The sequence below is a fragment of the Stegodyphus dumicola genome, chromosome 10 (genome assembly GCF_044657685.1).
Source record: "Stegodyphus dumicola isolate Sdum_Otavi_A_Nest chromosome 10, ASM4465768v1".
Lineage (NCBI taxonomy): Eukaryota > Metazoa > Arthropoda > Arachnida > Araneae > Eresidae > Stegodyphus > Stegodyphus dumicola.
Genome location: NC_140777.1, coordinates 130,548,105 through 130,571,982, shown reverse-complemented (window position 1 = coordinate 130,571,982; position 23,878 = coordinate 130,548,105). Strand labels below are relative to the sequence as shown.

The following is a 23,878-nucleotide window of genomic DNA, read 5'->3' as shown; positions in this document are numbered from 1 at the left end:
CCAGTTAACATAAAAAATTTCTAAGCTTTACTTTGAGAAAACATAAAACTCGCAGTCTGTAGCAAAAGAGCAAGAATGACATTCAAATGCTTACTCTATTATCGTAATCCTCATTCTCATACAGCGGCTCAAAAGACGGTAAAATGAACCAGAATTGAATTGGTGCTTGCTACTATACCAATCTTCTATTGTTACACTTTTCTTGAATGCACACATATGACGCTTAAACCGTTTAGTATACAAACATGCTATTGAAACGGGTAATTTCTTAAAATGCAGCGATTTTAGTAATTATCGAATTTTTTAATAATGTGCAAAAATGATATGCGTAATTCATATAGTATGAAGTATATACAGGGTGTCCTACAAAGTATCACCATATTTGAAATTAGATAATTCGAAAGCAAAGTTCGATAAAAGAATGAAACTAAAGGTATGCTTATTGGGACAGTTGTAAAAATCTGATACAGAAGTTTCACATGTAGTTACAAAAGTTTCCAATAGGTTGCGCTTTACGCTGTAATACCAACAAGGAGTCCTTATAAAGAATGATCTGATGTCCAGAGCGATCAATCTGCTGACAGTTCCACTGTTAAAACGTGAAATGACTTTAGGGTATCTAAGGTCGTGCATGAAATCATGTATTCCACGGAACAACGTGTTTTTCTGGTACTGTATACTGTATACTGTATACTGGTACTGTATTCTGGTACTGTATACTGGGATTTCACAGGTTAAATTACAGTCCTAAGGCAACAAGGTATAGTTTTCAATCCTGATTTAACGTTTGCGAAAGGTCCTGATTCGAAAACTATTCGTTTGTTTTTGGATAAATATCAACGAACAGGGATCGGGGCTGATGAAATAGTCTCCACCAAAAGACTTGCAGCAGAATTCGCCTTAACGCGATCCAGCATGCACAGAATACTGAGAAACAGGCTACACATGTTTCCGTTCAAGATCCAATGTCATCAAGCCATTCCCGTTCGAGATGTGCAACAGAGAGAAGACTTCGCAAATGAAATGCTCACAAAGATTGATGATGACGGATTCGATGTTGGCTGCATATGAACACAGATGAAGAATACTATCACCTGAATGGGGTTGTAAACAAACAAACATTTGCGATTTTTGGGTACTGAAAACCCCCATTTATATGAAGTAAAAATCACTGCATTTCCCAAAAGTTTGGGCTGCAGTACCTAGCAAAGATGCTATCGGCCCCTTCTTCTTGACAGAAACAATCACTTCTGGCAGTTATGTTGAAATGTTGGAACAATTTGTCGCCACACTGTTAGGATTGAAGGATTGACCAGGCACTTTGTGGTTTATGCAAGATAGGACCCAACCACACCGCACCAAGCAGGTGTTTCAGTTCCTTGAGGAATACTTCGGGGACAGAGTTATTGCTTTGGGCTATTCCAAATTCACTGGAACAGGTATGGAGTGGCTTTCATGCACCCGATCTTACTCCTTGTGATTACTTTTTGTGGGGCACCTTGAAGGACACCGTCTTCCAGAAGATGCCGGCAATACTGAACGAGCTTGGAGAGTCGATCTGTGAGGAATGTGCTAGTTCCTTCAATATATTACGGAAGGTGTGTGAAAATTTCGTTTTTCGTTTGCGCCACATCTGTACTGAAAGGAGGACATTTTGAAAAGACTGTGATGTGATTCCGACGACGGCTTTCAGAGGACACATTTGTTACATTTTTCTCTAATGTACTACGACTACATCGCCACCTATTGGCAACATTTGTAACTAAATGTGAAACTTTTGTATCAGATTATTGCAACTTGCTCAATAAACATACATTTTGTTTCAATCTTCTATCAATCTTTGTTATTTAATTTTAAAAACAGGAGTCCTTTGTAGAACACCCTGCATGTTGTGTATATTTATATAAAATATAATATGCACAACAATTTTGAATAAAATGGAAATAACTGAAATCTGTTATTAAATTTTGGAGCCATGGTGGCATGCTTTACATCTCTTTATAAGTGTGATATTAAATGGAACTGTAGTCTCTAAAAGCAAATACCTCTAATCACTAATATACATTATACACTGCATTGTATGCGATATACACTGCATTTGCAATATACATCGCAATGTAACCAATGAATTAAAATTAAGTTGTTAAGATTCAGTGAAAATCATTTGCAGCTCATTTGTATTTTGATACCATTAAGCGTGCATTAACTTACTCGAATAAACAAACGAGCATTTACGTGAAAATACGCCCTTAACTTTGGGAAGGAGTGGTAATATAGTAGTTCGTAATTAAGAGATATTTTCAGTTAAAGCATCAATCAGTCTAAAACATTAAGAAAAAAGAATAAAATTAAATTAAATTTCGTTACTAGGCAGATATCCTTTTTTCTCCATGTCATCCAGGATGCTAGGAGGGAGAACAATGTGAGTGACTTTAAATTCGTCAATCAGATCCCATAAAGAAGTCTTGCTCAAAAAGTAAGGTACACCTTCAAATAACACGACAGTACAACCTAAGAAATGCATGCTTGAAAATATATTCCAAGTCACCCAGCCAACCTGTAACGAAATTTAGACCACACTTATTACCAGCATATGTGGTGCACTCTAGGAAACAGTCGTTTTCATAAATAGGTGTTGATTTAATCAATACCTGTTTATGAAAAATTATACTAATTAACAGCATATCTGGTGCACTCTGGGACACGGACTTTCTCATAAGCAAGTGTTAATTTCCTCAACACCTGTCTAGAAAACGTCTGTTCCCCACGGTGGACATTTTTTCTTTTGCGGAAACTTAATTAAATTTGACATTGCTAGCATCTTTTCTTCTTTTTCATTTTTCAAGTCGTTCCAATTATGTACCCTCAAATATTTTCAAGTTCACAATGTCTTTCTTCTATGTGAATTTTCAATACACTGAAAAATTCCTCATTCATAATATCTGCATAATTCCTTAGATAGTGGCATATCCTGATCTTTAAATAACTGCAACATAAAATTTATTCTTACAGTTGATGTTAATAACTTGGAATACTTCTAACTTAACACCTCCCTAGCCAGCATTATTGGAAGCATGGTTGATACAGTTTCAGATATTAAATAGATATCGCTATCGGAAAAATTAATTTGTAAATTTAACTTCGTTTATTCTTTCTGAATTGGACTTTTCAATTTCTAAAATCATTTCATTATTACGAGCAAACTGATCCAACATGTTTTAGAATCTAACATTGACATAAGTTCTTTTTTCATTTCAGATGCCCAATAAATTGAATTAACACCTTTAATAAAAAATATTAGATATTTATAGCTAGTACTGCAAATACCAGTATTTTACTTTAGTAAGTACCGGTTTCATGAAATTGTAAAATAGCACAAATTACTGGTATTCTTTATACCGTTGTACTGATATTGCAATCACTGCATTCGTCGTATAACGCAGGTGGTATTAAGCATTCCTGTTTTAAGTTCCTAAGATTGCGAGTGAATATGATGAGCAAATTCATTAGAGTTTTTAAATAGGCTTTAGATCTATGAAATGTTTAGGAATACCATTCAGATATTATTAAATTATCAGTAGTAAACTGATGGTGCACAACGCAATATCAGCACAAATTCACGCATTTCATCGAACGTCATCGTAAGTATATGAAAGCTATTTTATAAATGTTGTTTGCTAGGAAAGTTTAGGTCATCCAAAAGCTGTTACTGCGTCTAAAAAGACCACCATCTCTCTATATTCAAAATGCAATCATCATGGATCTTACGTTTAAAATGGACTCAGCCATTCAAGAAAAACCAGAGTAATTACTTGTAGAAAAGTACATTAAATGTAATCTAAGTGATGTCTTTCAGACAATCTAAGTGATGTAATTAGGTCTGAGCTTTCGTGTTATTTTTTCCTCTTTCGAGATAGAGTGCTTAACATTATATTATCTATAACTGTTTCAGCTGTAACTCTTGTGATGCTCAAATGATATGGCATTAGTTCATTTCATTGATGAGTCTATAATACTAAACTGAAGCACTTATTATTAACAAAATTGTATTTGTAAGACACCTGAAACACGCAATTTGTCGTAATATATACGCGAAACATCAAGCCTGTCGGATACAGCCGAAAACATCGTGGCAAAAACATCGCGGACGAAAACGTCGTGATACAAAACATCGTGGGAGTAAACATCGCAAAGAGAAAACATCGCAGTTATAAAACATCGTGATACAAAATGTCGTCGTCCAAAATAAAGTGGTTCAAAAATTTCGCAGTTTAAAAACATCGTTGTCGAAAATATCGTTGTAAAAAATAAAGTATCAGCAAATCATCGCATGACGATAACATCGCAGACATGCTTTTTTCAGGCTTCAATAACTGTAAATGGATATTTCCATAATGATTTGTGAGCGCAAGATGGGAAGAAGGATAATCTAATCTTTACTTTCATATTTTTTATTAACTAATAAATTTTTGCTGAAAAAGTAAGAAGGGAATTTTAGCATAGAAAATTAAGGCAACTTATAGCACTTAATAGAATTTTAAACTGACATAGTTTACTAACAAAAGTCATTAATAAATGATTTTTTATAAAGTTTTTACTGGTTTTCATTAAAAGTATAATCTAAAAATGTTTAGAAAAAGGAAGCTACGTAACTGCACGACCTTATCTATAAAAAATTGCTCATAAGATTATTTTCTTCACTTTTGTCAAGCTAATACTCTTATAATGAAAATTATTTCTTGTTCTGTTTCAGTTTATTGTTAAGTATTAAGTTTCCTTCTTACTTTTTCAGCAAAAATTTATTAGTTAATAAAAATATGAAAGTAAAAATTATCTTTCTTTCGATCTCGCGCTCACAAATCATTATGGAAATATCCATTTACAATTATTAAAGGCCTGAAAAAAGCAGGTCTGCGATGTTATCGTCCTGCGATGATTTACCGATGTTTTATTTTTTACCGCGATTTAAACTGCGAAGTTTTTGAACCGCTTTATTTTCGACGACGATATTTTGTACCACGATGTTTTAGAACTGCGATGTTTTCTCTTTGCGATGTTTTCTCCCACGATGTTTTGTAGCACGACGTTTTCGCCTTGCATTGTTTTCTCCGCGACGTTTTCGCCCGCGATGATTTTGCCGCGATGTTATCGGCGGACATCAGCCTCTCACTAATCGCGTGAGAGAATAGCAATTCGATTTAGCATTTAGAATATCTCGGTTCGAATTCCGAGGAAGACACCGTTGAATTTTCATGTGTCTGGCTGAGAATAATCTAATAATCAGTAACTAGCTTGCCTGGAAATGTAATACAAGAACAAAGTATTGCATCTTGAGTAAGACGCGACTCATAGCTCCATCCATAGTCTCTACCCATGCGGGTCGCAACCTCGAATGGGGTTGCAAAGCGAAACATTGCGGTAGCGGAAAGTTAATTCAGAACTATTATTCGCAATTTCTCAATCATTTTCAATCGAATATGTTACATTTTCTATACAACGCAATTATAAAATCGTAATATTGGAAAAACTGACCTGTAAATTATATTTACATATTGAAAAACATCACTAAGTTCATCGTAATAGAGGTGTTCCATTGCAGTTTCAGTTTCGAAGTTATTTCTGTATAAAAGTTTTCAGTAAACACATGCCTGCCAAGAACAAGGTCGGCGTCTCTATGTAATGATAACGCTTTTTATTATACGTTTCATAGTATAATAGTTTCCAATACAGTTAGTTAGTTTCATCGCTATTAGTGTATACGTCTCAAAACAATGTAATATAGTATTTTACTGCTTTATTCGAGTAAGACTGTTATTTATTTGAATAATTATTACTAGAAATTGTATACTATTAATATTCTGGGATAAATGGTTTAACATGAGTAACAAGACCAATGACTGAAATCACGGTGAGCGGGCCGTACATAATGCAATATGCAGACAGCCATCTGGTATGGGCAGAGGGACGGACATAAGCGTTCTAATTGGATAAAATAATACCTTTAACTTAGATTTCAGCAACAATTTTCTTTAACTTAAATTTTAGGATGAAGAATTTTTAGCCGAATATTTTATTTCGTAATTCCTTACCCTTATACACCCTTGACACCTCTTATTTACGACATTCATTGCTTATTCGCATGATTTAATTTTGAATGTAAATTTTCAAATAATTAATTTTAGATGTAAATTTTAATTAATTAATTCTAGATGAAAATTTATAATTATTTTCGTTCATCTTAAACTTTTCAGTTTCTTAAGTGCTCTCAATTTGAACGCATTTCATATATTTTGTATTCAAAATGATGCTTGCCATAATCTTTATATGGGACGCTACTAATTTTTACGGTTTTACGCGCTACATTATTTTCATACAAATAATACTAATAATAACAAAAATACTCTTAATTTTAACTTATTTCTTATATTTTCTATTCATAACAGCATATTTGTTTTTTGAAACCTTAATCATTTTACTAATATTTATTGTTTACTTCATTTTACGCAGAAATATTTTCATACTTTTAACCAACATACTCTTAATTTTATCTTATTTCTCATATTTTCGGCTATTTTTCTCATATTTTCGAATATTTCGGATTCGAAAAGTGATCTTTACTTAATATTTTACTTATTTCATGCATTTTAACCTTTCTAATTTTCAACATACTATTAATTCTAAGTTGATTTTTGCTAAACATTTGCTAAACATATACATGACTTTTTTTTTTTTTTTTTTTTTTTTTTTTTTTTTTAATTTTAAACGTAACTTCTTTTGTACTTGTGTACTTTTTAACCTTCCGAATTTTTTACATATTCTGGTTTTTAATTTATTTATTATATTTTATAAGAATAATTAATTATTCCAAATGCAAGCTTTTTATTTAGCATATTATTTAATTTTGTTCATATTTTTGGCGCTTTTTACCGTTTTTAATTTATTTATTATATTTTATAAGAATAATTAATTATTCCAAATGCAAGCTTTTTATTTAGCATATTATTTAATTTTGTACATATTTTTGGCCCTTTTTACCTTTCTAATTTCCAACACACTCAAAACTTTAACTCATTTTTTATAACTTACGATCGTAATAACGCTTTTGATTTTAGATATTTTCTATTTTACTTCATTTTACATGATTTTTCACTTTAATCAGAATAAATAACTGGTGACGCATGTATTTGGAAATGGCAACAATGGGAATATTGACTTAACTTTTATAGAGTTATAAAAATTACTGAAAATGTCATCTATAAACCTTTTAAATTAATATGTACAAGTTTAGCAGTGTCTAATTAGCTTTCCGTGGCAAAAGACTGTTAGTATTCAGTCTTTTCACTGTATACGTAATGCAAATAAAATTCGCTCACCAGCGACCGAGCGGTAAAGTCGCTGAACACTGGTAGTTCGGTCCGAGGTTCGAATCCCGCGAACGGGCTGGCTGCATGGGCGTTTTCGTGGTTTTCCCCATGTGTAACGTGTATGCGAGCCAGTTTCTCTTAGAAAGTCCTCCACGAAGGCATCCCTCCTCTTAGGCAGATAGCCCTCGAGGCTTTGCCATAATCACACACACACACACGCAAATAAAATTCTTTTTCTCAAAAAGTTGTCCAAGAAGATATAGCAGTAATTATTTAGGGAAAAAACTAGTAGAGCAAAATAATTGTCGTCAGCTCGCTTATAATGTAAAAAATAAAAATATGAATGATGGGAATTAACAAAACATACTGAATTAACTTCAGAAGTAGTAAGAAAAATGAGCGGAAATGAGTGGAAATAGTCAAGAATAAAAGCTGGAATTTCATTCTGAAAATTAAAAAAAATTATAATTATAATATGCTAAATAAAAGCCTCATTTGAGTAACTACTCTCGTAAAAAATAATAAACAAGTTAAAAACCAGAAAACGTTGAAAATTCTGAAGGTTAAAAAATACAAAAGAAGTTAAAAGTTACGTTTAAAATTAAATAAAAGTCATGTATATTTTTAGAGAATATAGGAATTAAGTTAAAATTAATAGCATGTTGATAATTACGAAGGTTAAAATGCATGAAATAAGTAAAATATTAAGTAAAGGTCACGTCTGTGATCCGAAAATATAAGAAATAAGATAAATTTAGGAGTATGTTTGTTAAAAAGTATGAAAACATTTCTGTATAAAATGCAATAAACAATAAAAATTCGTAACGTAATTAATATTACGGAAAACATATATAGAAATTATAAGAAATAAGTTAAAATTAAGAATATTTTGGTTAAAAGTATGAAAAGAAAATACTGTGCAATACAGTAAAAATTAGTAACGTCATATATTATGTTTATGGAAAACGTCATTATGGACACAAAATATACGAAATATGTTAAAATTGAGAGTACATTGAAAACTGAAAAGTTTGAAATGTTCGAAAATAATTAAAAATTTACATCTAAAATTAAGGCCATACGAATAAGCAATTAATGTCGGAAATAAGAGGTGTTAAGTGAATATATAGATAGAAATAATGCAACAACATATTCGGCTTAAAATTCTAAAACTTAAGTTAAAGGAAATTATGGTAGAAAACACTAAATAAAAGATAACCTTTTATCAAACTGGAATGTTAGCTCACTCGCTTTCCCCTTATCAGCTGGTTATATGGATACTGAACAGCCCACCAACTGCGAGCTCGCATCGCGCACCGCTCCCTGGCTTGGAACAGAACTTTCGTACCACTGATAGTGTTACACAAGCTGGTATTAGACTTAAAGAAAGCCGAAAATTTACTATTCAGTTGGACCAACTGATATTTCAGAAGTAGCTCAGTTGTTAGGCTGTGCCAGATACAAATTTATAAAGAACAAAAAACAATGAAGAATTGTAACTTTGTTGTCCTTTGGAAGAATATGCAAGAGAAGTACATATACTATAATAAAGTAGACGAATTTTTTAAAACTCAAGGTTTAGAATGAGAAAACTGAAAAGAAGTTTTCCTTTGGAAGAATATGCAAGAGGGAGAGTACGTATATACGAGTAATAAAGCAGACGAATGTTTTAAAACTCAAGATCTACAATGAGAAAATTGCATTAGAGAATGCACAGATACTACGAAAAGGATGAAGGGCGGGAATGATGGTTTTAAATCATTTGCTAAAACTGCTGTTTGTTAAACTGCATCGTGAGACCCTTGCAGCAAAACAGTTAGCAATGGAATTGAATGATGTGCATCAAGATGCTGTCAGAATTATAATCTTTATTAAAAGACTTGCCTTTAAAAGGCCTTTACTTTCGAATCTACGTAAAGATATGGAATCCGTATATAAAAACTTATTATTACATGCAAAAAGTAAGATGGATGTTAAGAGAATGAAGTTCAAGAAGATTATTGTTATTAAAGACGAACTTATTTTATTTTTTACCGAAAAAATGTTTGATTTTGCTGCTCTTTTACAAAATGACTTATGAGTATCAAAATTGAGCTATTAGTCAGGTATTTTTGAGAAACAAAACAATATCAACTTGTCTCTTCGAGAAAAAAATGTAATATATTTAATTCAATTGGTCAAATTGAAGGTTTTATTTAAAAGGGCAACATCTGAAAGAATAAGATGGGAAATAATTCCTTCGAAATATTGTTACGAAGTATACAGGCGTGGTAAGATGGCTTCCCGCACAGCAGTTTTAGGGTTGCAATAAAATAAAAAGGAAGGCAGGGCTGCCACATTTGGCGAAAAATCGCCCCTTTGGCGACATTTGGCGACAAAATGGCTATATACCATGGACGGTTGGAGAACCTTCTAGAACGAATTCTTACCGGTTTAGCCCAGAATGTTCTCGAACACAAGCCGAAAGCTATATAAACGCTGCTGGCCCGTAGTCCGAGTGTGTGCCTCAATGAAAGGGCGAGTCAGAGTACCTCGTCGAGAGGGCGAGTGAGTGTGTCTCGTCTAGCGAGTCAGTCCGTGCGGAGTGGATCGAGTTGACAGCCGGACAGCGAGTGCCGAGTGGGTCGTCGAGTGCACCGAAGGAGTCTGGTAGTGTATCGTGGTTAGTGCATCGTGAGAGAGCGTGTTGAGATCCGGGAACGACTGAACCGAAGAGTCGGGAGCTGTGCTCGTGTGTCGTCGAGTGCATCGCGAGTTGTAGCTTGGAGAGTCTCAAGAGTACGTGGAGTTCCGGAAACGACCAAGCAGAGGCGGGAGCTGCACTCTGGTGCTTTGCAGGAAGCTGTCTCCACCGTTATTGCCAGACAGTGTGAAGGCTGTGTCGCTGAGTGTTCCAGCGTGTTTATAGCAGATCATCGACGATCATTATAAAAGTGTTATTAGAGCTGTTCTGCTTAACATTGACTAAATAAAGTGTGTTTCGAAACTTCATCAAGTGTCGTCGTTATTCACTCCAAATCTACGAACCCCGTACTAACGTGAATGAAGAAAATAACGTAACAACTGGTGTCGAAAGAAAAGAAAAACGTAAGAATATTTTCGACTATCGATAATTTTATAATAGAAAAAAAAAAAAAAAAAAAAAAAAAAGCCTTTAGAACTTTAATTGAAAAAATTATTAAAGATTACTTAAAAATCCTAGAAACACAGTTTTGTAAATACTTTATATAATAATTTATATCGAACTTTGCTTCACAAAGTCATCTTATAATCCAAACCATTTTTGACTGACATTAGTGAGATAAATCACAGTCTATATAAATCTCAAGAGGAATGTGTTGAGCTATACGGCGACTTAACTTCAGTTTCCACAAAATCATCGACTGATTGCTGGATCGAAGTTAGAAATAAATTTCTTACAATGTTTGAAATAGCATTAAATTTTCTTGTGCCATTCAGCACCACATACTTACGTGAAACGACAGCTTTAATGCGTAATAAATCCAAATATTGGGAAACACTGAAGATACTTCACGTCCCAGCAGGGTCAAATGCTGCATGCGAAGTTAATTTGTTAAACAGAAAAATCAAAGGCGTCCATCTCATTCAAATATAATTTTCTTTAACACATTATATGTATACTTGAGAAACTTCTAAACTAGTTCTTTTCATCCGTATATTACTTACCCCAAATATATTAATGGAAAAATACTTTTGTGAATTTATTTTATGTTTATTATCTGGTGTCGTGAAGAAATGTCCATGATAAAAACGGGTCCTCAACAGGTCCCTCAACAGGGTATTCATCTCTTTAAAATTATTACTAAAACATAAATGAAAATAAAAAGTAGTTTACTAGGACTTACCGGTGAAACGGAAAACCATACCCGTTCTCTAACTTCATTTCCATACGAACCAAAATCCCTAGTAACACTCAAGAGGCTCTAAAAAAGAGGATGCAAAGAATTATATTTTGTTGACTGTTATTTCATAGTTGTCAAATGGAATATGAATTGTGTCATCCCTTGGAAGCAGTTACAACAGTACGTTAGTACAACATTTAATTGCTAGAAGCAAACTTTATTTATTTCGAGGGTTTAAATGTTTCTCAGCTAATCATCCAATGAAAGAGATCTAACTTTTATTCCATGCTTTTTATTGCTAAAAAAGTATCTAATGCAATTTTTTAAACCATTGTGGTGGTTCTTGAAACTCGCAAAGCAACCACTGCCTACTGGCGCCATCTATCAGACAAGATGTGAATCGCAATGTGTTCCCTCTGTGTTGTTTTGAACGTGTCGGTCGAATTGATATCAATTGCGTTAAAATCAAACATAACGTGTTTGCATTTAATTTTTAATGGCGATACTAAGGCCTGAATAAGTTTTTTAGCGTGATTTCAAAGAATCAGAAGTGGTGAAAGTTACAAAGAATCACAAGTTCTTTGCTAGCGACGAAGAAAAAAACATCACTCAGGTTGAGTAGAATAAAATAGGTTGAAAACATTAAAACATTAAAAAAACGAACTTATAAGCTAAATGTTCAAAAGACCCATATATTAACTAATTCAATCTCTCCAAACGTAACGTCAGTTCTACCTTTTAGGCCACGTGTTTGCTACAGGAACATTTTAGGAGAAAAATGTTCCTGTAGCAAACACGTGGCTTCATGTAACGGGCGGGTGTAGTTCACGTTTTCACGCCTCTTTCATAAGAAACAAACTAATGAACTAATGTATATTGGCTTCCGAAGGAAAAAAAAATGTGGTGGACGATGATTCGTTACCACCAGGATTTGGCGACTGGGTCCTCTCATTTCCAGTTGCCTTTTAAAACAGGGAGTATATAAGGTATTTTCTCCCTCTTTCCAGATTGCCTTCGTGGTGTAATGGTAGTACACTTAGCGCGCATTGGAGTGGTCCAGGTTCGAGCCCTCGCGAGGTAGTTGCATATGTTTTACATCTCCTGCTTCAAAATAACATAATGACTCTACAATTTAAAGAGCATTTAAATCGAGAAAATTTCCTTTTACTATTTTAGCATTATTTGTGAATATAATATCGCGAATTGATAGTAGAAATAAAGTACATAAAATTAATATGGAAAATTTTAATGTATTCTACAATTTCAATTTGTTGAATTTATAAATAATGTCTGCGTAATAAAGTTAAAGCAGATTTAATAAAAATTATGTACATTTTATGCATTTTAATAGTGAAGTGGAAATGTTTTTATTATTTTAAAAAGAAATCGAAGAAAATTTTATTTTTGCCACAAAAGTATATCATGCTCCAAGGAAAATATCATCATTATTTCATATTGCAAAAAATTCATTTTCATTTCTTTTTCATTATTCGAATTTCCAGTGCATGCCAATAATGCCGCTTGCAGGCACTGCACACTAAATCCCAACCTTCTAATCATGCAATGGTGTTTGGTGGAAGGTATGAGGATTCTTCCCTGCCCTGAACCAGTGATTCTGTGAGTTGGCATAACCACTCAGATGAAACCAGGCTTCATCAGAAATAAAGAAAAGATCCATGTCTAAACCATTCATTGTTATCTCAGTGAACAGCCACTCACAAAACTGGAGGCGCTGAGTAGCATCTGCTGGTTTTAATACATGAACAACACACACTCTATAGGGATTGCCTTTTCAGGTCCAGGTGGAGTATTAGTCCGCATGATCGACGTGATATGTCGGTCTCTTGCGACAGGCGTCGGGTTTATTTGATAGGACTCTGAAGCATTTCCTGCTGAACTGCAGCCACAATTTCTGGTGTTCGGACACGTTTGGGAATGTTGTTGGACTTGTTCAAAACAGATCCTGTCTGATACCATTTTCAGACTAATCGTTACATGGCACTCTTAGCTGGCACTTTGACATCATTGAACTTATGAGCAAACAACTGACTACTTTGTTTCCACGACTTTGTTGTAACATAACTTTCTACAGCGAACACCCTCTGCTGCACTGTAGGTATCCTCTTCACCTTTGCACTTCTCAACTCACACTGATACAGCCCACACTAGCTCTGAACTGGCTTGTGCATCACACTGTATGGTTATATGCATACATTTAACGTGCAATCGTATCCACTTTTCCGGACCATTTTTATTTACTTTACCTTTGCTGTGTTTCCTTGCAATCCAGAACTCTGTTCTCCGGGCCACTTTTGTCTGCTCCACTCTGTATTAACATATATGCAGATTTTAGCAATGTTGCTAGATTTAAAACAAGTACATTGCTGCAGACTGGTATTAAAAACGTCGTGTAACGTAAAAAAGAAAATTAAATAATAGCAATGCTTAATCTTTCTAGTAAACCTGGAAATAAGGTAATTCCACGCAATTACACTAAAGTGATTATTTCAGTTGCCGAGTTACAATTAAACGAAATTTCCTGTAATGTCTTAACTGAAATAATATGAGTTAGCTTTGATTGCATTGAAGGAAGGCTTAGCGAAATGACTAGATTTTCACAATAACTATCGTTATGCACTATACCTCTATTTAAAAAATAACTTACCGCTGCTCCTACAAAAAGAGCCTTCGGCAGACCAGTAGTTCCTGACGTGTAGTTGATGAATACGGGATGTGAAAAAGATACTTGCTCAAACATCGTGGGTGCAACCGATCCATCAGCTTCTCTACCTGTTGACAGGAAATCATGCAGGAAGCAGCTGAAATGTTACATTTTGTATAAATATTTGCATATAAATAGCACTGTAAAGCTAATTGAAAATAATTATTAAAATACATATTTATTTCAAGAAAATGTTTATACCTCTAATCTAAGATTGCAAGTAATTATTGGATATTTCTCTATGTGTTGATGCAGTGTAAATGTTTAGCAGGCCCAGCTCTCAAATGGAATATCTGTGGTTCCAATTACGACAAAAGAACAAATTTATTCACGTTTCAGCTTTCCGAATATCCGAACAGTATCGATAGCAGAGTTCGATTTAAAGAATTTCGGGGCCCTTGGGGGCAAGATTTGCTCATAAGAATAATTTACATATGTTCCCTTTAATATTCTCTTTTAAGAAGGATCTGTTTAAAATTCATAGGGTCGGCTTTTTATTCACAGGGAATAAAAAGTATAAAAAGTAAAAAAGTATAAAAAGTATAGGTACTTATGTAATATACTAAAACTTCTCGTTCGGGAATCCCTAAGAAAACGTCTAAAACTCTCTTGGACGAGCGGTCAATTCTGAAAGTTACCAGTATATCTCAAAATATAAAGGACATTAATACTGAATATCTTTTCGAAACGACTAGATCCATAGAAGATCAAAATCGGTGAAACCGTAAATGGGAAAGTCGTCTTGGGAAAGGATTAAGCGCATTCAATTTAGTTGGATTAACAGTTTCAAAAATTCAATATTAACAGTTTTCAAAATGATTTCATATTTTTGAACCAAATAAACTGCAAATATTTTAAAAACTGTGAGATAAAACTCATGCAGTACTTAAGTGTATAAAAGTTACGATAAAATAAATCTAAAATGTTTAGCACATTTTAACTTGACTCAAATTTATAATAATTTTCATTATGCAGAACATTAAAGAAGGGAAAACGGTTTAACTTCAATCTACGAAATTTTGCACTGAATTTCACGTTCTAGTCTTTTTTTAATTTTTCAATATTATCTTATGAACTTTAGTAAAAAGTATATAATATTATTTCTTTTTTTTAATATTTCCAATCAATTTAAATAAAGCTTGTCTTACACCTACTAAATGTATTTATTTTATTATCTTACAACGCCATAATTTAATATATTTTAAAATGATATAATACACAGTAGTGTCTAGAACTTAAGCAACAGCTTCCTTTTTCAACACGCAGTCATAAAATTGATAGAATGGGCTTTCTGCGATCATTACAATAAAAAACCACCACACAGTAGAAATGTGATGCATATGCAGATATCAACACCAAGAATACGTCAGGGCATGCAAAACATGATACGTTAGCTCACGTAATGCAAGAATAGTATCCACTTGACAGCCAATCAGCTATCCTTGCCCTGGATAATCGTGCCAAGTTACAAAATTGCGTTTTGAACTGTAATCAAGATCTCATTTCTCTGGCTCAGACCCATAACACCATTAGTTTAGTTTGGGTCCCAGGTCATTGTGATTTTGCTGGAAATGAACTAGCTGATAAAGTAGCTAAAGATGTTTCGCAACTACCCATGTCTGGCCCAGAACAATTTTACCCAGTTTCATATCAAACTGTTAAAAAAGAAGTAAGAAGCTGGATAAAGAACAAACATGATGATATATGGTCTAAACTACCAAACTGTGCTCATTCTAAATTGGCGCTCAGTACACTTAACTTATCAGGTAAACTCATACACCTCAGTAGAACTAATTTACGCCAGGTAATTCAAATTGTTACCGGACATGCTTATCTGGCCAATCATCTCCACAAATGTGGCCTTGTCGAATCTCCTCTCTGCCCAGCTTGTAGAGAAGAAGAGGAAACACCCTTTCACTTCCTGGGACGATGTCCGGTCTTTTCTCTCCCTAGAAACAACTTCCTGGGGTTTCCCCCTGTTAGCTTTGATCAAGCCCTTCTATGCAAAGGGCTCTCTTGCATAAGAGGGTTCCTGATATATACTAAACACCTACAAGTAAGGTGAATTTGAAACCACAAGAAACATGCATTGAGACGATCTGTGAGTTTTTTTTTTTTTTTTTTTTTTTGTAAAAGAAACTATGCGGGCATTTCCCTCTCATAGCAGTGTTTTGGAATATAATTTGGAAATAGATATCAAATCTTTATACACCACCTGGCCATTTGGCTTAAGAAAGTACCTCTGCCCTCCTTAATTAATTAATTTTTTTATTTTTTTACTTATTTTCCAGACTCACCATCATATTCTTGTTTGGTCAAGAGTTTGCGTTTGGTGGTTTGGGATGGATTGAATTGGCTCTTCATTCAATTGGAAAGTTTTAACGATCTAACGGACTACCTGAATTTAGAGATGGGATCTTTTGCTGATACTATATATTTGGTGTCAGTTTGGGATCTTATCTACTTATTTATTATTTACCTTTCACGGGAGTTACCATTTAAAATCTTTGACTTAAATGATTAAATGGCGGAAGAGCAATGGGCAACATTGCCTAAGCTATTTTCCTTCTTTTCATAAGAAGGAAGCGCCACTAATGTTATGTTATGTTATCCACTTTTAGAGATGATCATCACTAGAGGTTTACAGAATATTTTATTGAATTTAGGCTGTTTTAATCCAGTTCCTCCCGATAAGCCGCGTTCAGGTAGTACTTTATTAGAGATTTGAAAGAATACACGCACTTGCTGTGATTTTGGGACAAATCTCACCCCATTTAGCTCCAATTCGATTTCATACCCAAAACGACTGTTTATTTTCCGAGTATTTTATATCTTCTTAATTATACATCTTAATTATATTTTATATCTTCTTTTATATTTACAAAATTCAGGAATATTTACAGATCGCAAGACATCTTCTGTGACACATTCTAAAAGGGGAAACTGCACTGAAATGTGGGACTGTTCTGCACAATCCAGGACCTGCGCTCTCCTTGATTTGAGTAAAATTATCACCTAGAATTGAAACATGTGTTTACAGATTAGAGCGGTTATTAAAATTTGCAAATGGATCAATTTACCATGTAAATTTTTCCCATCACAATGGAAGAAATAAAATCTCCATTGTAAAAATCTGTTTGATAATAAAGAGTCGTGAAGATAAATTTTCACAAACAAAATAGAAGTCAGCTTAAACATTTGAAGTTTGCATACTATCGGAACTGGCTAGGAAATTAAAATAAGTCGATTACCTGTTCTTAATTTTGCTGATATCTTTAAACTTTGATTCTTCTTTTGATGGTACAATAACGATCTTTCTCAAAGAGGGTAATGCTAGAAAGGAAAAACAATATTTATAAAAAATTCATGAATTACCATACCCATTCTACTAGCACTTGGTTTTCATTCCTACATTAAAGGTATTACATTGTGTTGGCTGTAGTGTGGCATTTATGCTTTACTGAAGAATTGTTATTTAAATTACTTTTTTCTGATTCTTTTCGAAACGATGTTCATGCATTCCAGAATTTATGTAGATTTGAGTGGCAAGCAGTGACAGAGAAATTACAAACAGGTGTGAGAGTTCGGCCTGTGGACCGTTGTCTTGTAGATTAAATCAAAGTCTTACGGCGAATCCAGTGCTGATATTGCTCTGAATATTGTAGACTGAAGTTAGATACTGACTTGGTAAGGCGTGTGCTTGAATTTATGTCGTGATCCAGGCAAAGCTTGTAGTCTCTAGTCAAGTTAGATTTTTATTATTAGCCCAAAGGGGTAATTTGCCCAGACGGGCTATTAATTTCGTTTCGGCATTTTGCATTAGTTCACTATAAACGGCGTTTCGCTTTCAAATTGTTGCCACCAAACATTAGAGCCCTGCAAAAATATTTAAAGAAATTAAATACTGAAGAATCTGCATGAATTTACGTATGTTTCTCGCATCGTGTAAAAACAACGATACCTAGAGCCCTCAAATTTTGTGTAACGTAGTCCTCCAACCGAACATGGACATTTGGAAGCCTAAATTTTGAATTTCGAATATATTGTATTGTCTATTCCAAATTTTGTGAAACTTTAACGAATTTTTGAACGATTTCAAAGCTAGGAATGGCAACATTGTAAGAGGAAAAAATATTTCCAGCGTGCAAGACTGTGTATCGAAAATTATACAGATATGCTCTTTTAAAATTATTTTGTGATATTGCTGAATTGAATTTTATGATATAAGTGATAAAAGTATGATATTTAATAAATAAAGGTAACACACAAAACGTTAAAAAAGTCCCTTTGGGCGTAATTTAAAATTAGAAAGCTTTTAAATTTTTTTTTAAATTTTCATTCATTACGAAAGGAAGTTTGAGTTTTAAGCCCTGCTCAGACTGGCTGGTAAAGTTATGTTTGTATATTTTAATTTAATGATTCACAAATGGTGAGATAGAATAAAGTCTTTTAATTCGATGCCTGCTTGTTGATGATAAGATATTCTGGTGAAGATTTCACCTCACAAAACATAAGTAACACCTTATTATTATCGTACTGCCCTAGTTAAATTATTTGAAACAATATACATTAAGGGAATTTTTAAATACACTCATGTCCATAAATTAAGGATAATTTGGAGTCACCCGGAAATCGAACTCTAAAATATACATATCACCTGTAAAATCACTACACACATCTTCAAGAATCATATGCAAATTTCAGGAACTATCCAGATGACACCGATGGTACATCACAATGACGAGAGTGTAAGAGAGTGATATATAAGGAATACAGGCAAGGAAGTAAATCTGTTTGCAGGAGCTTTATAAGCATTTTAGTGGAATAACCGAATAGTTATGACACAAAGGCCGCATTTGGAGGATTTTTTACGTGGTAGAATTATCGGCCGTCTGGAATGTGGGCGTACCCAACTGGAAGTATCAGACGAACTTGGAATTGCCCAGAGTGTCATCTTCAGGCTTTGGCAACGATTCCAAGATGATGGTAATGTGAGTAGACGTTACAGCACAGATCGCCCCAGAGTTACAACGCCGAATGAGGACCGGTATTTGGCAGTTACTGCCAAAAGAAACAGGCAGAGCACAGCCTCAGACCTGTCTCGTCAGCTCTCTTCAGCCACTGGTACGACAATTTCAAGGCAGACCGTGTACAGAAGCTTAGGGCAGATTGGTCTATATGCTCGTAGACCTGTCAGATGCGTTCCACTTACTGCAACTCACTGTCGCCTGCGGTTGGCCTGGAGTAGAGAGCATGCATTGTGGATACCGCAACAGCGGGCTTGTGTGATGCTTTCCGACGAGTCCAGGTTTAGCTTGCAGTCTGATTCTGGCCGGACTTTCATATGGAGAGTTCCAGGTACCCATTACCACCAAGAAAACATCATTGAACGACACCGCTACGGTGGTGCAGGAGTGCTCGTTTGGGGTGGAATTATTCTGGGTTCCAGAACTGACCTGTATGTTCAAACTGGAACCATGACAAGCCAAATCTATCGGGACGTCATTCTGGAACAACATGTACGTTTGTTTCGGGGCGGGAGCACAATCTGTGTTTATGGATGACAACGGCCGTCCTCACCGTGCAAACATCGTAAGCGAATGCCTTCAATCGGAGGATATCACCCGTATGGATCGGCCAGCATTCTCACCGGACTTGAATCCAGTAGAGCACGTGTGGCACATGCTTGGCCGACGAGTTGCAGCCCGTCAACCTCCTCCTACATGTCTACCGGAACTTTGGAGAGCATTGCGTTTTAAGTGGTGTAATATCCCCCAAGATCAGATCGATAATTTGATACTCAGCATGCGTAGGCGTTGTACGGACTGTATTGCATTGTCTGGAAGACATACATTGTATTAACAATTATACCAACCATGTAATATTGTTTTTTTTTAAATAGGTTGTTTTTGTAATTTGCTCCAGAAAGAAAAATCGCTATTTGTTTTAATAATATCAAACATATAGCATCTTTTTTTTATCTTTAACTTTTGTTTAATAAATAAGCTTTACAAATAAGTCCAATTTGTTTTGCTTCTAACTCTTCCTTTGCCTGATTTTGCATTATCCTTAATTTATGGTCATGAGTGTAGCACAGAAATGTTACATAATATTTTTAATTCTTATTTTAATTTGTAACTTAGCTTTTGTTTCATTACTGCATTTTAAAATTCAGTTATTTAAAGAGTTTCTAAAAGCTTATTTTCTTCTTGTGCTGACATTTTAAAAAATTGTGTTAAATTTGCAATGCATAAAAATGTTATGATCGTAAGACGAATTACATACATTTTGAAGACAATATTTATTTAGATGTTATAATAATCTTAAAACTGAAAATCGTTTGAAATTTTCCTCACTGTTCCATAACAATTTCTTTGACTGCAATATTTTATTTGAAATTTCTTTCACTAGTATCAGATTTGAAAATATTGAAGAAAAGAAAGTAGTACTTCCTGGGAATTTTACTCTCAATATCCTATCATAACACATGCATTTGAAAATGAATGCTTCTTTGAAAAACTAATTTATATGGAATTGCAGTTCCTATTATTGAGATCAAATCTTTAGCATTCTAAACATAAGAACTGAAGAGGAACCAAAGATCAGACTCAGATGCAGTAAAGGGTCTGGTAATGAGTTTACTCCCATGGTCTACTTTTCAAGTGAGCTATTAGGATCCTGTCAGATATTTCTCATACCGTATACGCTCGTGTAATGTCCGCAATCCAACTTTACAGATACAATTTATGTAAAAAAACAGTGACTCGCACAATGTCCGCACCCCAAAAACTAAAGAATTTCTTACTTTAAAATATATATTTCTTAACATCGCCTTTAGTCAGTAACATTATTTAATAAACATCTTTAAAGAAAGAATATGCATTTGTTTTGCCTTTGGTTGGCCCCAGGATGGAAAGCAGAGACTTGCATTCAATAACCTTGCATTCTTATGCAGCTGTTATCCAGTCATAACATTGGCGCCAGCAATCCACTCGGCAGACGCGATAATAAATGAAGGTACTCCAGGTTTTCATCACACTGGCTTTCAGGAAATACTGTTTTGTAAAGAAATTACTTTCCCCTCCTTGGAACATTCGCATATTTCAAGTTTTCGCTTTTCCTTCATGTTTTCATTTGGGATTCGTGGTAATTTGCAAGTAGCGTCCTTGAAATGAGAAAATACAGCTATATAGAGGGTTTTAAACTGAAAGTAGTAGAACTTGCGCAGGAAAATGGAAAAAGAGCGGCAGCAAGAGTATATAAGGTGGACGAAAAAGTGGGCGCAATTGGAGCAACAGCGAGATCAACTGGCGGCAACGAACAAAACAATACAGGTGTTTCGTAGTTCGAAATGTAGGTTTCCGAACTTAGAAAAAAGTAGTTGCATATGTTCGTGATATGCGTGCTCAAGTGTGCGCAGTAAGACGGGATATGTGTCAAACAAGAGGCGAGTGAAGGCTGGTTGTGGCGAATGATAAAACGAAATGGATTTTCATATTGTGCATCAGAACAGGTTTTTTTTTAAATAATGTATGCAATATATTATAAGAAATAACGTTTATTTAATTTGTGTAAATGTAAATATTAAAATTGCAAGTGTTGGTTAATTTTGTATCTCTATATTGTGCTCCCGTGCGAGCTAATACCCACCGAGTGTTGATAACGTGAACGGAGTAAATGATATTATATATGTGGATGAGTGAATGTGAGTTTGTAAATTTTAGGTAGCTATTAGACAACTTTAAATTTGATATTTTTATTACTTCCACATATATGATGTAATTTACCCCGTTCACGTTATCAACACTCGGTAGATATTAGCTCGAACGGGAGCACAATATAGAGACACAAAATTAACCAACACTTGCAATTTTAATATTTACATTTACACAAATTAAATAAACGTTGTTTCTTTTAATATTTTGCACACAATATATATATATATATTTTTTAAATCTGTTCTGGTGCACAATGCGATCTAATGCGATTTTCTTCCACTTAGAACTTAACTTGGCTGTTTGAAATGAAATTTACATCCAAAATTACTCACGAGAAAAAGCGAAACATTTGAACGACCCGTGTAATGTCCGCATTCGCATTTTAGTGGTGTAATTTTAGTAAAACAAGTGCAAACATTACGTGAACGTATTACGGTATTATCTATTCTGCACAAATGATATCTGAAATACTAGCCATGACTGAATCAAACGCTTTTTTCGTGATAGCAAGCAGAAAAAAGCAAGAACATTTGTCCGATTTTCGAATTACGAACCAAATCTGACTCTTAGGTATATCACGGTAATAACGTTTAACGTATCTTGCATTAAATTAAAATTTTTAATCTTTATACTCTGTACTTATGATTTGCATATTATACAAATAGCGCAAATACTATGCAGTTCTATCTTATATAAGCATAAAATCTGAAGATAATTATAAATATATATATATATATTTGTAATTGATTTCTTCCCTCTAAGTTTTTATACTGGAAGATTTATTTGTTAAATAATAGAACTTCAGTAATTTCAAGAAAATTTTGTTTCATAGAAGAAGATTTTTTTTGGGAGGGGGCATACCTTCAGCGATTTCTTCAAGCTTCATTAACATTTCGATTTCTTCATTATTGTTTCGATATCTGTCCACTGAGAAAAGCAATTTTGGCTTCACAATTTGGAAGCGGCTGATAACTGCCTGGATTATGAAAGAAAAGGAAAAAATAAATAAGTTATTTATTTCATAATATTATCTGCTTTCAAGAGATATTTCTATAACAAATGCAAAATTTCAAACTTGTGATATGATCAGTCTGTTAAATATACTAGTAAATATTAAGAGTTATTTTGATATTCTGATATTAATAGTCAAATATTTGAAATATGTTTTTAAAATTTGGACAGAAATTAGTTCGAACATAAAATATCGATTGTAACGCCATTTCTCAATTTAATGTTTACCCGAAGGCTTTTGAAAATTTCAGATATTGTCGAAATTAATAATATAACTTCATTTCAAATTCAAATAATTTAAAATCATATTAACTAGCAATTTATATATTCTACTTCATTAAATTAACTTAGACTCAATTTTAAATATGCAAAGCGAGCCTGGCAAATACTTTCATATAACATAACAATAGTTACAAACATGATATCTGTCTTGCTAATTAAATCGGATATGTGCTTTTGAATAGCTGTTCCATTTATTTAAACTCTTTCTGATTAACAATCCCGTGAAAGCTTTCTTAAAATTTCGCGCATACTTTTACAGTGAAATATTTATATTAATTTTTGTTTCGTGTTTACATATTAACATTATTACAGAAACTTAATTTACTCTTTATGGACCTCCATCAAAATAACATTTAATTTAATATTAAGTATACATGAATATTTTAAATTTTTCATTGATCTTGTTACTTTTTTACCGCTCGTTCTGGTCCATTCTAAATTTTCAAATTTTTATCGCTAATATCAAATGGATGAAATTTTGATAAAATGCGATTAATTTTAAAATAACAGTTAAGCTGTGGGTGATATAGCTGAGCAAGCTTAGCGACACGGAACTTATTTACCGCAAGCGTTTTTCTTCTGTGCCTGTAGGTGGTGCAACCTGGAGTACATGCAAAAGATCAGTTTCTTTACGAAATTAAGTGGTTGAATTTCATACTAGAGTTTTACAAACACTGAATATGCCCCGTGAGATAAACTAGCGTCAAATATGTAATAAATCGAATAATATATGGGCAATCAATCAATATATAATCATGTAATTTGAACAGAAGAGATCTTCTGAATATATCTGCGTGGTCCCAACTATTCTTTAAGCGTATACTTTCCTAGCTAAAACCAATGCTATAAAAGTTGAGTGCTTTAGGATTTTATGAATAAAGGTCCCTTATTCAAAATACAACAGTAATATACACACTG

General features: G+C 33.8%; 1 protein-coding gene across 2 annotated transcripts in view; it reads right to left on the bottom strand.

The window, feature by feature from the left end:
* Nucleotides 1-23,878, bottom strand: part of LOC118183476 (acetoacetyl-CoA synthetase-like) — a 92,551-nt gene that overhangs the window by 22,120 nt on the left and 46,553 nt on the right. For both annotated transcript variants that reach the window (XM_085825550.1, XM_085825549.1), the window contains exons 7-11: nt 22,529-22,643; nt 17,201-17,282; nt 13,893-14,046; nt 11,231-11,308; nt 2,368-2,557 (exon numbers count right to left, since the gene is read on the bottom strand). In XM_085825550.1, the coding sequence (XP_085681676.1) occupies nt 2,368-2,557; nt 11,231-11,308; nt 13,893-14,046; nt 17,201-17,282; nt 22,529-22,643 (619 nt within the window). The remainder of the gene's footprint in view (nt 1-2,367; nt 2,558-11,230; nt 11,309-13,892; nt 14,047-17,200; nt 17,283-22,528; nt 22,644-23,878) is intronic.